This window comes from Uloborus diversus, chromosome 10 (genome assembly GCF_026930045.1).
Source record: "Uloborus diversus isolate 005 chromosome 10, Udiv.v.3.1, whole genome shotgun sequence".
NCBI lineage: Eukaryota > Metazoa > Arthropoda > Arachnida > Araneae > Uloboridae > Uloborus > Uloborus diversus.
Window position 1 is genome coordinate 94,608,823 of NC_072740.1, and position 12,921 is coordinate 94,621,743.

Genomic DNA, 12,921 nt, shown 5'->3' on the forward strand with positions numbered 1-12,921 from the left:
TTTGTGGAAGACTGGCTATTCCATTAGGCGAGCTTGACTGTATTTGGAAAAAATCGTAACACTGTGCAATAAAACATTTTATAGTGCACAAGGGATAAGAACTCATCCTTTGAGGATCATCAAGTCAACAGAATGTGTGTAGCCTGTGAAGCCTGTAAATAGAATGTTATTTTTATTAAAATTTTTGTGGCATATACTTTAAATCTATAGACAAACTTACACGTTTTAAGATTTTTTTTTTTTTTTTAATCAGCAAATAAGTTATTTACAAATATTAACACTTTTATTCATAAGTATCAGGAACAGATCTTACTCATGGTGCCAAATAAGTTACTTAAAGTATTAAAGCTTTCGCACTTAACTACAGTTATTAACATTTTTCCGAATTATTATTAGCAGAGATGCTAAATTTAGGTGATTTATTCATCGACACCAAAGAGTTACTACTTTTTAACTTGTAAAATTGGTTAAAGCAAATTACTTGGAAAGTCTGAAACAGATGCGAAAAAGTAAAAACTCCTTTTATAGGTACCCACAGGATGAAAACTCATCCTTTGATGATTTTTGAAAAATGAAAAGTCTGTAAATAACTTATGAATCTAGACTTCATTTATTACTAAATTTTGTGGAATATATTTTAAAGCTGTAAACAGATTACAGGTTTAAAAATTACAATTTTTTATATCAATAAATTAATTTATTTGCAAATATAACACTTATATTCATGACAATCGATGAAAAAAAATCTAGAACAGTATGCAAAAAAAAAATATTTTATAGGTAGGTATAGAATGAAAATTCCTCCTTTGAAGATTGAAAAAAAAGAAGAAAAGTTTATAAATGACTTTTATGACTGAAGACTTTATTTAAAACTTATTACTAATTTTTCTGAAATATATTTTTAAAGCTGTAGACAAGTTTACAGGTTTCAAAATCACAATTTTTGTGTATCAATAAATAAGTTATTTGCAAATATAACACTTTAATTCATATTTATCAGTAAAAAGGATCGTCACTGCATTGAGAAAGCAAATTTAAGATATTTTCCAAATAACTTATTTTTTAATACACAAAAAGTTGCGTGTTTTAAACCTGTAAATTTGTTTCCAGCTTTAAAATATATTTAAAAACATGAAATCTATAAAACATCGATTCTAATATCTCCTATACATCTATATGATCAAAAATCCATATCTATAAGCAGTTATAAAGACATCCAAAAGCTTTCTGGACATTACATCCTATGAATAGGAAAGAAATATCCTCTACATGTGCATGAGCTATCCAGAATATCCCCTTCATATCTCTGAGATCGCCGCAGAACGTCTGGATATTTTGGATGTCACTGGAAGTTAAAAATTTTCAACCTTTCGACCACTGGTGGATATTCAATTAGACATTCGGACATCCCATGCACATGTTTTGTATTTGGCTCATATCCAGTTCTATGGCTAGTGGATCTCTTGTAGATAACTTTTAAAGATAGGTGGTTGTCTGGGCCGCTGAGAATACTCAACTTGGGAACGCATTTGAGAGCAAATGGAAGACACATTTGAGAACAGATTGGGAAAAAGTTTGGAGCACTTGTTAAAACACTGCTTTGTTTCGTACAAAAATAATTTCAACAGCTTTCTTTTGCTAACAGTCAATAGAGTCCCTCAATATGATACGACTATTAATTCTGCTGTAATAAACCTCTGTCGGATGGGGTCACAAATGCAGTCAAGATGGGATGGTCTTCCCTACGCGAAGATTGTCCGTTGCCAGGTGGCGGTTGCCAGCTGTCTACGCGAGATTGCTGCAAAATAACTAAACCTTACCGGTAGTAAGCAAAGGCGCGTTCTATAAGTGCTAAAAAGTGTGCAACAAAGTGTTCCAAGGAGAGGGACATGTGATAGTGCCCAAAACCTGTTTCCAAACAAGTGTTCAGAAAAGTGTTCTCAGAAGTGTATAAAAAACATATTCCAAAAAGTGCCCAATGTGTTCTAAAAGGAGGCTAAGTGTCCGCGTCGAAAACATATCTGAAGTTATGCAGAGCATACTGTCCCCATGGTCCTTAATATTTAAATATTGATTATAGAGAAAAAAAAAATACATCGATACAGGCATTATTAATCGTCGTTCTTTTGAAAATTGTCAACAGTATAAGAAATAGCCCACAAAATAGAGGTAATAATAATTTATTGTAAAGCAATGTTTTCGACTATTTTATTTTTCAATTTTTCCTTCCTTAATATTATGAACAATATTGACGCAAGTATTGCTATGGAGATACATGAAGTTACAACCACATAAGAAAGAACTTCTGGGACATCATCAATGAATCTACTTATAGTAAAGGGAATCGTCATATCGCCGGCCGAGTAGCCGAGAACGAATAACGATATTATTTTATTCGTCACATTTATATATTTGTTGAGCCAACTTACTGCAGATGGGTAAAAAGAAGATATACCAAATCCTAAGAGAATAGATGTTACCCATAATGCCCATTCCTGATCAGAGAATATTAAAAATACTAACGCACCTGCAGATGCAATTGCAATGTCTGTTATAAGCAATGTAAAACTGCTCAACTTGATGGCTAAAAAGATCGATACCAGCCTTCCTACCGTAAAAGCAGCCCAAAATGCAGATGTCATATATGAACCAGTAGCTGGAGATAGTTGCAGTTTTCCTTTCACAGCAAAAGAAGTTAACATTTGAGGGTAACCGATTTCTGTTCCAGTTTCAACGAAGATCAATAGCGAGAAAAGTGAAATAATCACACACATAAAAACACAACTTCTTTTCTGAAATTGTTCTTTGCTTGTCTCTTGAAAATTTATTGTTTGTGACCTTGATAACAAGGTCACGGTTATAAAGATAATACTTGCCAGTAGAGAAATGCCACCAATAATGGAGTAAATAGAATTGACATTTGTGACAATCTCATCAAGAGTTAAATCAGTACTACTTGAATAAAAATATGATGGACTTGATACTTCTACTTCGCTTCTGTTAGTATGATGTGCAGGATCATCAGCAATTGAGCTGTAGTTGCCGAGAAAAGGGGCAGCGATGAGTGGTCCAATCAATCCTCCGACGCCAAACATGAAATGTAGAGCTAGATAGAGTGATCTCCTCTCGTCACCCCACATATTCAGGAAATAGACATTGCAACCTGAAAAAGATAATTTATTCATCAATTTAAATTTAATTAAATATGTTCATAAGTGAAATACTAGTTTTCACTAGGATTTATTTCCTCTTGTCACATCAAAAGTACACCATTTAGTTTCAAAAGAATGACAGTAATTTGTGTCATAAGATGCAACTGCAATGGCTATGCCAAACCTTAAAGCTGTTATAAATGCCGTCTGGGACATTACGATGTTTCTTCATCAATGTTTCATTGACACTGATATGGGGCTCTTCATTAATGATGTCCGCTTCCAGGGGAGAGGATGGGGAGGGGGGTTATGAAATCGTGACAATTTGTGACAAGGGGTGAAGGAGGTAATAAGAAGGGTGACATCATGCCTTTTTATAAGAATATTTCAATTAAAATTAGCGTGACATCTGACAAAGGAGGGAGAAGTAACACTAAAAAAAAATACGAAACGTTCAGTGATTATTTGCGTGAAACGATTCGGGATTTGACGGGTTTTCACACATTTCCTGTGAAAATCAATTATCTTTGTCAAAACATTTCCTGAATTGATTGCATAGGAGCTTGAACAGGGGGCCGGGGGGAATAAGGGACATCTGTTAGTCCGGGCCCGATCCTGAAGAAGGCGCGAAATTTTTTAAATGAGAGGTGAAATAGATGTAGGCACGTAGGGGCAAACAATATGGAGGGCGATCCGTAAAAGTCATCAGTGACGGGCCCCAAAATTTTTGTGCACGCCCCTGGCCCTACAGCTACTACCTTGAACTATTCTAGAGAAAGCTTTCATCGGGTAAACGGCCTCACGGAGAGGTGCTTAAAAGACAAGCTGACAAAGAAGCGTGATGTAGAATAAGCTTTTGATCCCATAATAAAATAAATTAAATTCGAAGAAATTTTCTGAGAACCAATCAGCAGGGATTGCAAGCTACGTGTAGAGATACATATGTTTTTACTGGTGTGGTTATAATATTCTTGTAAGTCGAAAAGTAATTAAAAAGATTGTTTCCTCTTTACTTGAAGGCCACAACTGAACGAGCAAATAACCTAGCTGTGGCCACAGCTATGGCTACAACTAACAAAATATACGGATTATGATTCAGTTTCGGCCAGACTGTTTTATACACATAAGATACAAAATGAAGAAAAATAGAGAACACACAGATGACACAGAAATTTGATCTTACCTTGATAGGAAACACTTTACAATAGCTAAAAATATGTAAAACTAATGTTGCTGTAAGTAGATTAAGAAGAAACACTTTTTTAACAATGAGTAGTAAAAAAGACACTGACTTTCAGACAAGTGTATCCTACATCTAGACAGAGGAAACGTTCTAGACCTCTCACAGTCATAGTTTTGAGAAAGCTCTTCAGAGTATAAAACAAGTTTTAGGATTATTTGGTGTCGTCAACATTTTTAGTATTTCTTGTTTGAATGTGAAAGAGGCCACAACTGGTGCACCCACCCTATTAAGCTTCCAACACAATGATTTAATTATTTAACAACAAACCGATAAAAAAGAGTTGTTCATATAATTCAGTTTGATGAAAGTGCGCAGCAATCATAATTTAAACTTTCATTGATTTATACAATGGGATAATTCTGGGAATTTGAAGATATAGTGCTAAAGACTCTTTTAGGAGGGGGGGGGGGGGAGCTTATCTACATTTTTGAGCTCATTTTCAATTTATAAATTCTGGAAAAGATTGAATTTGTACTTCGGGAAAACGGATGTTTTTCTGGTGATGATCATTGCCTGAGATTACTGGTGAAGCGCAAAATATTTATCGTAATCAATGTCTTTTGGCGAAAATAACTTATATCTTTTGTATGACTTAGTGGAAGCATAAGGTCATATTTAAGGCTTAAAGCCTCATTAAGACGTTTTTCGTTTTAAATTTAGGAAACAAATACTTATTAATTAACTACTATCCACATTCAGGGTGAACATAAAAATTCAAATACTTCCCTTTTCGTCAATAAATAAAAAATAAAAAAATCTCTCGGGCTGGAAAAAGTAAGTTGTCAACCAATTGGATTTAATATATGAGGCAGTGAGAAGCAAAGGGATGTAAGTGACAAAATTAAAAATTTGGAGATTACCAGTATACATAATAGGTAAACCTCCCCTCCGTCTTGGGGCAAGAGATAGTACTATTAATCCTGGTAGGTGATGTTGTACAGAATGGTTTAGATTTTTTTTTTTAATGAAAGCCTAGCTAGGATCTGAACTTTAAATGCGATTTACTCGAAACTTTAAATAGTTCACTAACATCCCTTTACTTATCACTGCCTCACTGTGCTTTATAAGTTACCTGTATCTAGTGCTCCAAGTGACAGTCCGATAAGAACCATCAATCCAATAAGCATTTTAAGGCTTGTACTCCATGGAACGCAAAAAGTTGCTATTGTTGCCAGTATACTTCCACCTGTCAGGAGTGCCAATTTGCTTTTTGTGTAGTCAAACACCACACCACCTGTAAATTTATATACAAAGATTATTAAACAAATGTAACAGTTCTTGCTTATGAAAAATAATTACTTTTATCCAAAAAAATAAAAATAAATAAGTAAGTAAATAATAATAATAATAATAAGATCTAGTGAATAATCAACGAAATCGTACACTGTTAAAACCAGGAGTTCCACAGGGGTAAAGAATTTCACCCAAGGGTGAAAAAACGGTGCCTCTGGGTGAAACAGAGGCTAGGAAGTGTCGTTAAGGTGCTTTTGGTTCCTCAGTGGGTGAACGACGTCAATAAAAGTGATAAAAGACCATTCAATAGGAGAGCGACTCCTTGCGCATGCGCTCTGACTTATCGTCCAACGACAACTCCAGTTTGAATGGCGAACGAAGGAAGTTGCAACGAAATTTACTTTCACATTGAATGAAGTACAAAACTGAAAATTTCGTGGATTAATCTTCGAAATCTCGCGTAAGTAAAGGCATTTGATCATATTGTAGCTCTCAGAACTTTCGAACATATTTAAAGCGTTTAAAGTATGTTGACAACTCTTATTGTTCCGTTTACCTTATTAAACATTTAATGTCTTGTTATTTATATCCTGCAAAACTGTTACCTAAAATTATCTATCAGTACTATCTTGAACAACAACATTAAAAATAAAAACGTTTAAATCAGCTGATAATTGAATTGCTAATTCCGGAATAAAAATGCATCGACGTAAACAGCCTATATACCAATGTCTATTTCTTCTCAATGAAATTACGTAGTGGAAACGAACAGAGCAGCAAAGGCGGAGGAAAAAAAAAAAACTGCGTGAAAAGAAATCTCTCACTTAGCGTTTGACTCATGAGTTTCACATCGTGTTTTAACGTATCTTTCTCAGGCGTTATTGCATGAAGCTAATGTAGTTATCTGCTCGTTTTTATTTTTAATCTGACGGAAAACTTGACATTGGAAAGAAGGGCTTTTAAATTAGTATTTATCTTGTACGCATAAGGATACTCAAATATCGAATCTTATAAATAAGTATTGATAAGTTACGCTCGATTAAAATTTTAAACGTTTATGAAACGCTTTTATTTTCCTATGATTCTAATCTAATGTTACCTAATATTTCTGGTTGTTCCGGCAAATGATTGATAAATACCTTCCCTGTTCATTTTCGGTACGGATTATAGTAAAAATTGTCAACAACATATTAATTACTGAGCAATTCAAGTGTGAATATAAGAAAGTTAGTGCACGAACAGACAAATTAAAGTCATGAACACTTGTAAACTATGTTCGAAAGTTGAAATGTGATCAAATGCCTTCGTATATATAAATCAAAATAAATAAAACACAATTGTATTCAAAAACGCACACAACACGGGGGGGGGGGAATCTCTATAGGAAGCAATAAAGGTGCCATTTTTCTCACCTAGGGTACCATCTTTTCACCTACGGTGCACGTTGGGTGAAGGGAGTCAGTTTTTCACCCTTGCTAAGGGTGCAATTTCGGCTCTCTATCGGGTGTCGCTGGTGAACAAGCGTTTCACCCCTGACAGGTGCCAAACGCAACCTGTAGTTTTAAGAGTGTATATGTATGCGATTAAATGTCATGTTTCGAAATGGAGTTAAATGTGCAACGAAGAAAGCAAAGTTGATTTGAATTAAATTTTATCCATTGATTTCGGATATGAGTGAAAAGAATTTTTAAAACGGTTGTGTAACGAAGCGTGAAATTTAGGTTATAATTTTATCCTAATGGTAAAATATACATAAATGACTTTTACATGCGGTAAAAATTTTGCTACAATGTAAATTATAAGTTGTTAAAAAATGAAGTTACAAAGGGGTCGTGACTTAATTACTCAGAGCATACAGGAGTTTTCAGAAATGATATTGCCCGAAGAAAATCTTATATATAATCATAGGACTAATATTTCAACGTGTAAACGGGTGGAGCTTGTTGACTCTAAAAATTCTCAATGTACTTCTAAGTTCCTGGTTTATTCCCAAATTCATTTCTATTGTTTAAAATATGGTTCTTTTTCATCTATAACAAGTTTGTTTTTTTTCCACAGAGCAGTCCTTAAACTTCAGAGAACATCAATTGCTCCGCCGTGACTCATCGCCATAAGTCTCGTTGGATAGGGGATTGGGAGATTTTTTCTCTAGGTTATCACTCAGTCACACACGTAATTAAAAAAATATTTTGCCAAAACTATTTACTCACTTTACTGGCCATTTTATCCCAAATGACACTATGAGACTCTAATTGTTTAGTTGCTTCAGAAGAAGCACCTTACGTTCAGTGCACTAAAATTCAAACGGGTAGGTGCATAAATATTTTTTAGACAACTGAAATAATAGTTTGTTAGCAATCAAAACAGTTAATCAATTTCAATTGTAGGAAAAAAAATTCATTAGATTTTATAAGGCATAACCTTAATTCATAGCCACCAGTATTATTGTTAACTTGAGTTATAGAAATAATTAAAACCGCTCTCATCTAGTGATCCAACAGACACCCGGGATGTGGGGAATCTAGTACGCGCGCTCTAAACCGCGGGAGTGAGCGCTAAAGGTTCATATTCAGATGATTCTATAAACCACGGGAGTCAACGGTAAGCTCGGTAATCGGATAAGGCTATAACCTTAGAGAAGGAATTAAAATGGAGGGAGCGAGTCCAGTCATTGGCTTAGCAAAAGCTGACCCTAAGTCACGCGACGCAACAAAGACGAATGGTTGGCACGTTTTGCGTGAAATAAGCGAAAGAACCCTGAGTTCTTCCAATGCTTAGCTTTAAATCTATCACGTGACTTGGGGTTTTGGTTTCATGAATGAAAGTCTTCACTACTTCCATTTTATCTCTTCTCAATGGCTATAACAAATTTTACTGCAGTTTTTTATATGTTTAACATACTGCTTCGCTTCTTACGTAGGTATTTATCTACGTCACAAATAAGGAAGTAGATCAGTATGTAAAATCTAAGGTAAAGGAAATCAAGTAAAACTGAAATAGATTTCAACAAATTCAAGTGTTTCAGTTTGGTGCTTACTCCGTGAACTAAAAAGCAGGTGAACTTTTGGCAGGAAGTGGAGTCTCCTAGTTCATAATATTTACTGCGAACTCTTCTCCTAGTAGACTTATACTGCAGGCTTACTGACTGTTAAATTATGTGGATATTGCTCTAATATTTGCGTTGAAGTAAAAAACAAATTCCTTCTACACATCTATTTAAAATGTGACATCCAACAATACTGAAAGTTTACCTGCGTCAAATTCTTGACTTTCTCGACCATATTTTTCGTGGTTTCTTTTTTTCTTTTTATTATTATTATTATTATTATTATTATTATTATTTTGCTTTTCTTATTCTTCTTTCGCTTTTTTTTTTTTTTTTTTTTGCTACTTCGATCATCTTTCTTTCTTTCTTCTTCATTCAAAAGAGTAACAATCAGACACAGAAAAGTAAATCAATATAGACTAAGTTCTAGATGAGTGGCAAAACTAAAATCAAGACTTGCCTAGTTTTATCCTTTATTATTTACCTGTTAACATGTAACCTTAGAATTACCTGGCGATGCTGGAGGTCTCAAAATAGATTTGTTCAGTCTGATAAATGCCAGCTACTTTTCTGCGTTTTTTTTCTCATGATCGTAAGACTTTTACGTCAACTACTTCTATGGACATCCAAAACCCGTATGTTTTTCGCCTTTATATTCTTCAGAAGTACTGTTGAGAAATATGAAAGTTTCTTAAGATTTGACTTGAAAGATTTCCCCCTTTTAGTTGAAACTTCTCATAATCTTGATGACTTTTTTTTTTTTTTTTGCAGGTTTTTGCATTTTTCAGGCATCTTCAACTATTACAACTTTTGTTCTTTCAAATATTCATCAGTTACCTACCTTTCTGCTCAATTTTCCGGATAACTAATTTCTAGTTCAGCTTCATGCTGTATTAAATTTGACCATTGGTTGATAGATAGGCTTACTGTCATTTATTTTATAAAACAAATATCCAATCAGAAAAATCTAACCATTCTGCCTCGATTTCTACTCTAAAAAACTGAAAAAAACCGAGAAAGTCATCGGATTAACTGCTCAAATTTTATCAAGATGTTTATCTATTTTCTGAAACTTTAGGGTTGATCAGGCTGTATTTAAAATTATCAAGTCGCATACCAACTTAAACATTCTCTGTTTCTTTCTAAATGGAACCTTTTCAGAGCTTTTAGGGGGAACCAACCTAAGAGCAGGAATTAATTACTGGAGGGAGCAAGTTCAATCATTGGCTTAGGTAAATCTATAACAAGTATCCCAAGTCACACGATTCAACTACGATGAATTGACGGCACGTTTTGAGTAAAACTAGTGAAAGAAACCTGATTTCTTCAAATACTTTACTTCAAATGCTATCATGTGGCGCAGGATCTTTGCTTCAAGAATAAAAGGCTTTACTCTCTCCACCTTTCATTTCTTCCCAATGGTACCAACCGAAGATACAACCACAAAAAAATAAGTTTCGCTGTGTGTGCGTCCCAATGACACCAATCCTAAATTTATACTTGTTTTGATTGAAAAGTTTGGAAGTCGAAAGATGGCATTAACTGAAAAAAAATGTCAGGATTTTTTCTGGAAAACAGTGTGCAGCTAGTGTGCCTGCTTTTTAATATCATATCTGGCAAAAATCCGGACAGCATCCCTTTAAAAGTAAGTAGCCATCCTGAAATTTATCTGTAATCTTTCTGATAAATTTAGAAACCTTTCGCGTAAAAGCCAGTCACGTTCCTGGAATGAATCAGGAACCTTCCGCGAATATTTGGTATGTTTGGAGGAATAGTTTGGCACTGTCCGGATTTAGCTCGATATTTCTTCAGCGTTTCAGAATACATGGCCGATGCAATGGCAGAATTAGACCAAGCAGCTAATTTGCCTCCAAGGGTCCCGTATCCACAGACGTCGTTTTACCCTCGATTGAAGAGTAATCCATCTGACACTGTTGAAATGGTGCTAGATGTGGAACACCCCGTATCAAAGAAACTTAGTCTATCTTCACACTAGCAGCTAAAAATATTTTTCAATTCAGTGAGAAGTTGTACTCATGTAACGTGCTACAATTCAGAAAATGTTTCGCAAAGAGAAAGTAAGTCCAAAGCAGGTAAGTTACCTTTGATAGTAAAAAATATAGTTTATGTTTACATTTGGTAGTTTCTTAAGCATTCACGATTTTCTTTAGTAATCATTGTTTACATTTAAAAGAACAAAGTCAAAAAAATTCTTGTTTTTAAAGGATCTTTCAACAAGAGCATGTATATGTTGAAATAGAATAAAACAAGTTGTGTGGGAGGTATCAACAAGATTCTTTTTTTTTTATTTAAACATCCCATGAATGCTATTTTGTATGATGTATAACATCATTAAAATGTCAACCGCAGTTTCTCACGGTGGCACATATCCGAGTGATCCAATTTTCAATGACTCTGCTTCATGGACCCGGCTGGATTTGAGTAGTGACCTCTGTTATTTGGGCTTTAAGGGCATCGGTATATTCGGGCTTATTTATATAGGCCTCTGACATCAAGAAACCCTACAAGAAAAATTATAGCTAGGTCAAATTGCAATCTTTGTTGCCAACTCAAGTCACCTCTGAGAGATAACCATTTTTTCAAATCGATCACGCAGAATGTCCATCGTGGCATCCGCAGTGTGGTTCGTGGCCCCGTCCTGCTGGAGTTACATGTCGTCATGGACCAATGCCGCCGCTGGCACAAAATCCACAATAAACAGTAACTCTTTGTGTTTCATTGTCACCTAGTGAACCTCGTGTCGATTACTGTCGTCTAATATGGGGCTGTGAAGGGCCACCGCATCTATCGTAAAATGAGCGCAAAGCGCACAACGCTTGCACTAACGAACACTAATTTTGATAATAAAGGTTTATCATTTAAGCGTGCTGCTCAATGACATTAAACTTGGCATGGTGATTGGCCATAAGTGACAGAAAAACAATTTTGAAGATTGAAAAGCAGTAACCAAAACAATATAGCCGTCACAGGCCGTCAACATCTACCCACTCCAATTGAAAGACCCTTTAGTATGAAAGTCATAACAACACCTAACTGTTCCAAAAACCCACTTTGCCCATGTAGTAGGTTCAATAAAGTGGGTAGGAACTTATAAGGAGATTAAATCAACTTAGACAATACACTGTCAAAACTACAGGTTGCGTTTGGCACCTTTCTGGGGTGAATCGCTTGTTCACCAGCGGCACCCAATACGGAGCCGAAATTGCACTCTTAGCGAGGGTGAAAAACTGGCTCCCTTCACCCAATGTGCACTGTAGGTGAAAGATGGTACCCTGGGTGAGAAAAATGACACCTTTATTGCTTCCTATAGAGATTCCCCCCCCCCTGCCGTGTTGTGTGCGTTTTTGAATACAATTGTGTTTTATTTATTTTGATTTATATATACGAAGGCATTTGATCACATTTCAACTTTCGAACATAGTTTAGAAGTGTTCATGACTTTTATTTGTCTGTTCGTGCACTAACTTTCTTATATTCACACTTGGATTGCTCAGTAATTAATATGTTGTTGACAACTTTTACTGCATGATCCGTATTGAAAATGAACAGGGAAGGTATTTATCAATCATTTGCCGGAACAACCAGAAATATTAGGAAACATTAGATTAGAATCATGGGAAAATAAAAGCGTTTCATAAACGTTTAAAATTTTAATCGAGCGTAACATAACAATACTTATTATAAGATTCGATATTTGAGTATCCTTATGCGTACAAGATAAATACTAATTTAAAAGCCCTATCTTTCCAATGTCAAGTTTTCCATCAAATAAAAAATAAAACCGAGTAGATAACTACATTCGCTTCATGCAATAACGCCTAAGAAAGATACGTTAACCAAAACACGATGTGATATGAAACTCATCAGTCTAACACTTAGTGAGAGAGATTTCTTTTCACGAGGTTTTTTTTTCCCCCCCGCCTTTGCTGCTCTATTCGTTTCCTCAACGTAGTTATTTCATTGAGAAAAAATAGACATTGGTATATAGGCTGCTTACGTTGATGCATTTTTATTCCGGAATTAGCTATTCAATTATCAGCTGATTCAAACGTTTTTATTTTTAATGTTGTTGTTGTTCAAGATAGTAACTGATAGATAGTTTTAGGTAACAGTTTTGCAGGATATAAATAGCAAGATATTAAACATTTAATAAGGTAAACGGAACAATAAGCAGTTGTCAACATACTTCAAACACTTTAAATATGTTCGAAAGCTCTAAGTGCTAC

At 34.9% G+C, this 12,921-nt stretch overlaps 1 protein-coding gene across 1 annotated transcript in view; it reads right to left on the reverse strand.

The window, feature by feature from the left end:
- Positions 1 to 2,180: 2,180 nt before the first annotated feature.
- Positions 2,181 to 12,921, reverse strand: part of LOC129231094 (sodium-dependent glucose transporter 1A-like) — a 35,501-nt gene continuing 24,760 nt past the window's right edge. The window contains exons 4-5 of the mRNA XM_054865340.1: positions 5,468 to 5,629; positions 2,181 to 3,163 (exon numbers count right to left, since the gene is read on the reverse strand). Of these exons, the coding sequence (XP_054721315.1) occupies positions 2,181 to 3,163; positions 5,468 to 5,629 (1,145 nt within the window). The remainder of the gene's footprint in view (positions 3,164 to 5,467; positions 5,630 to 12,921) is intronic.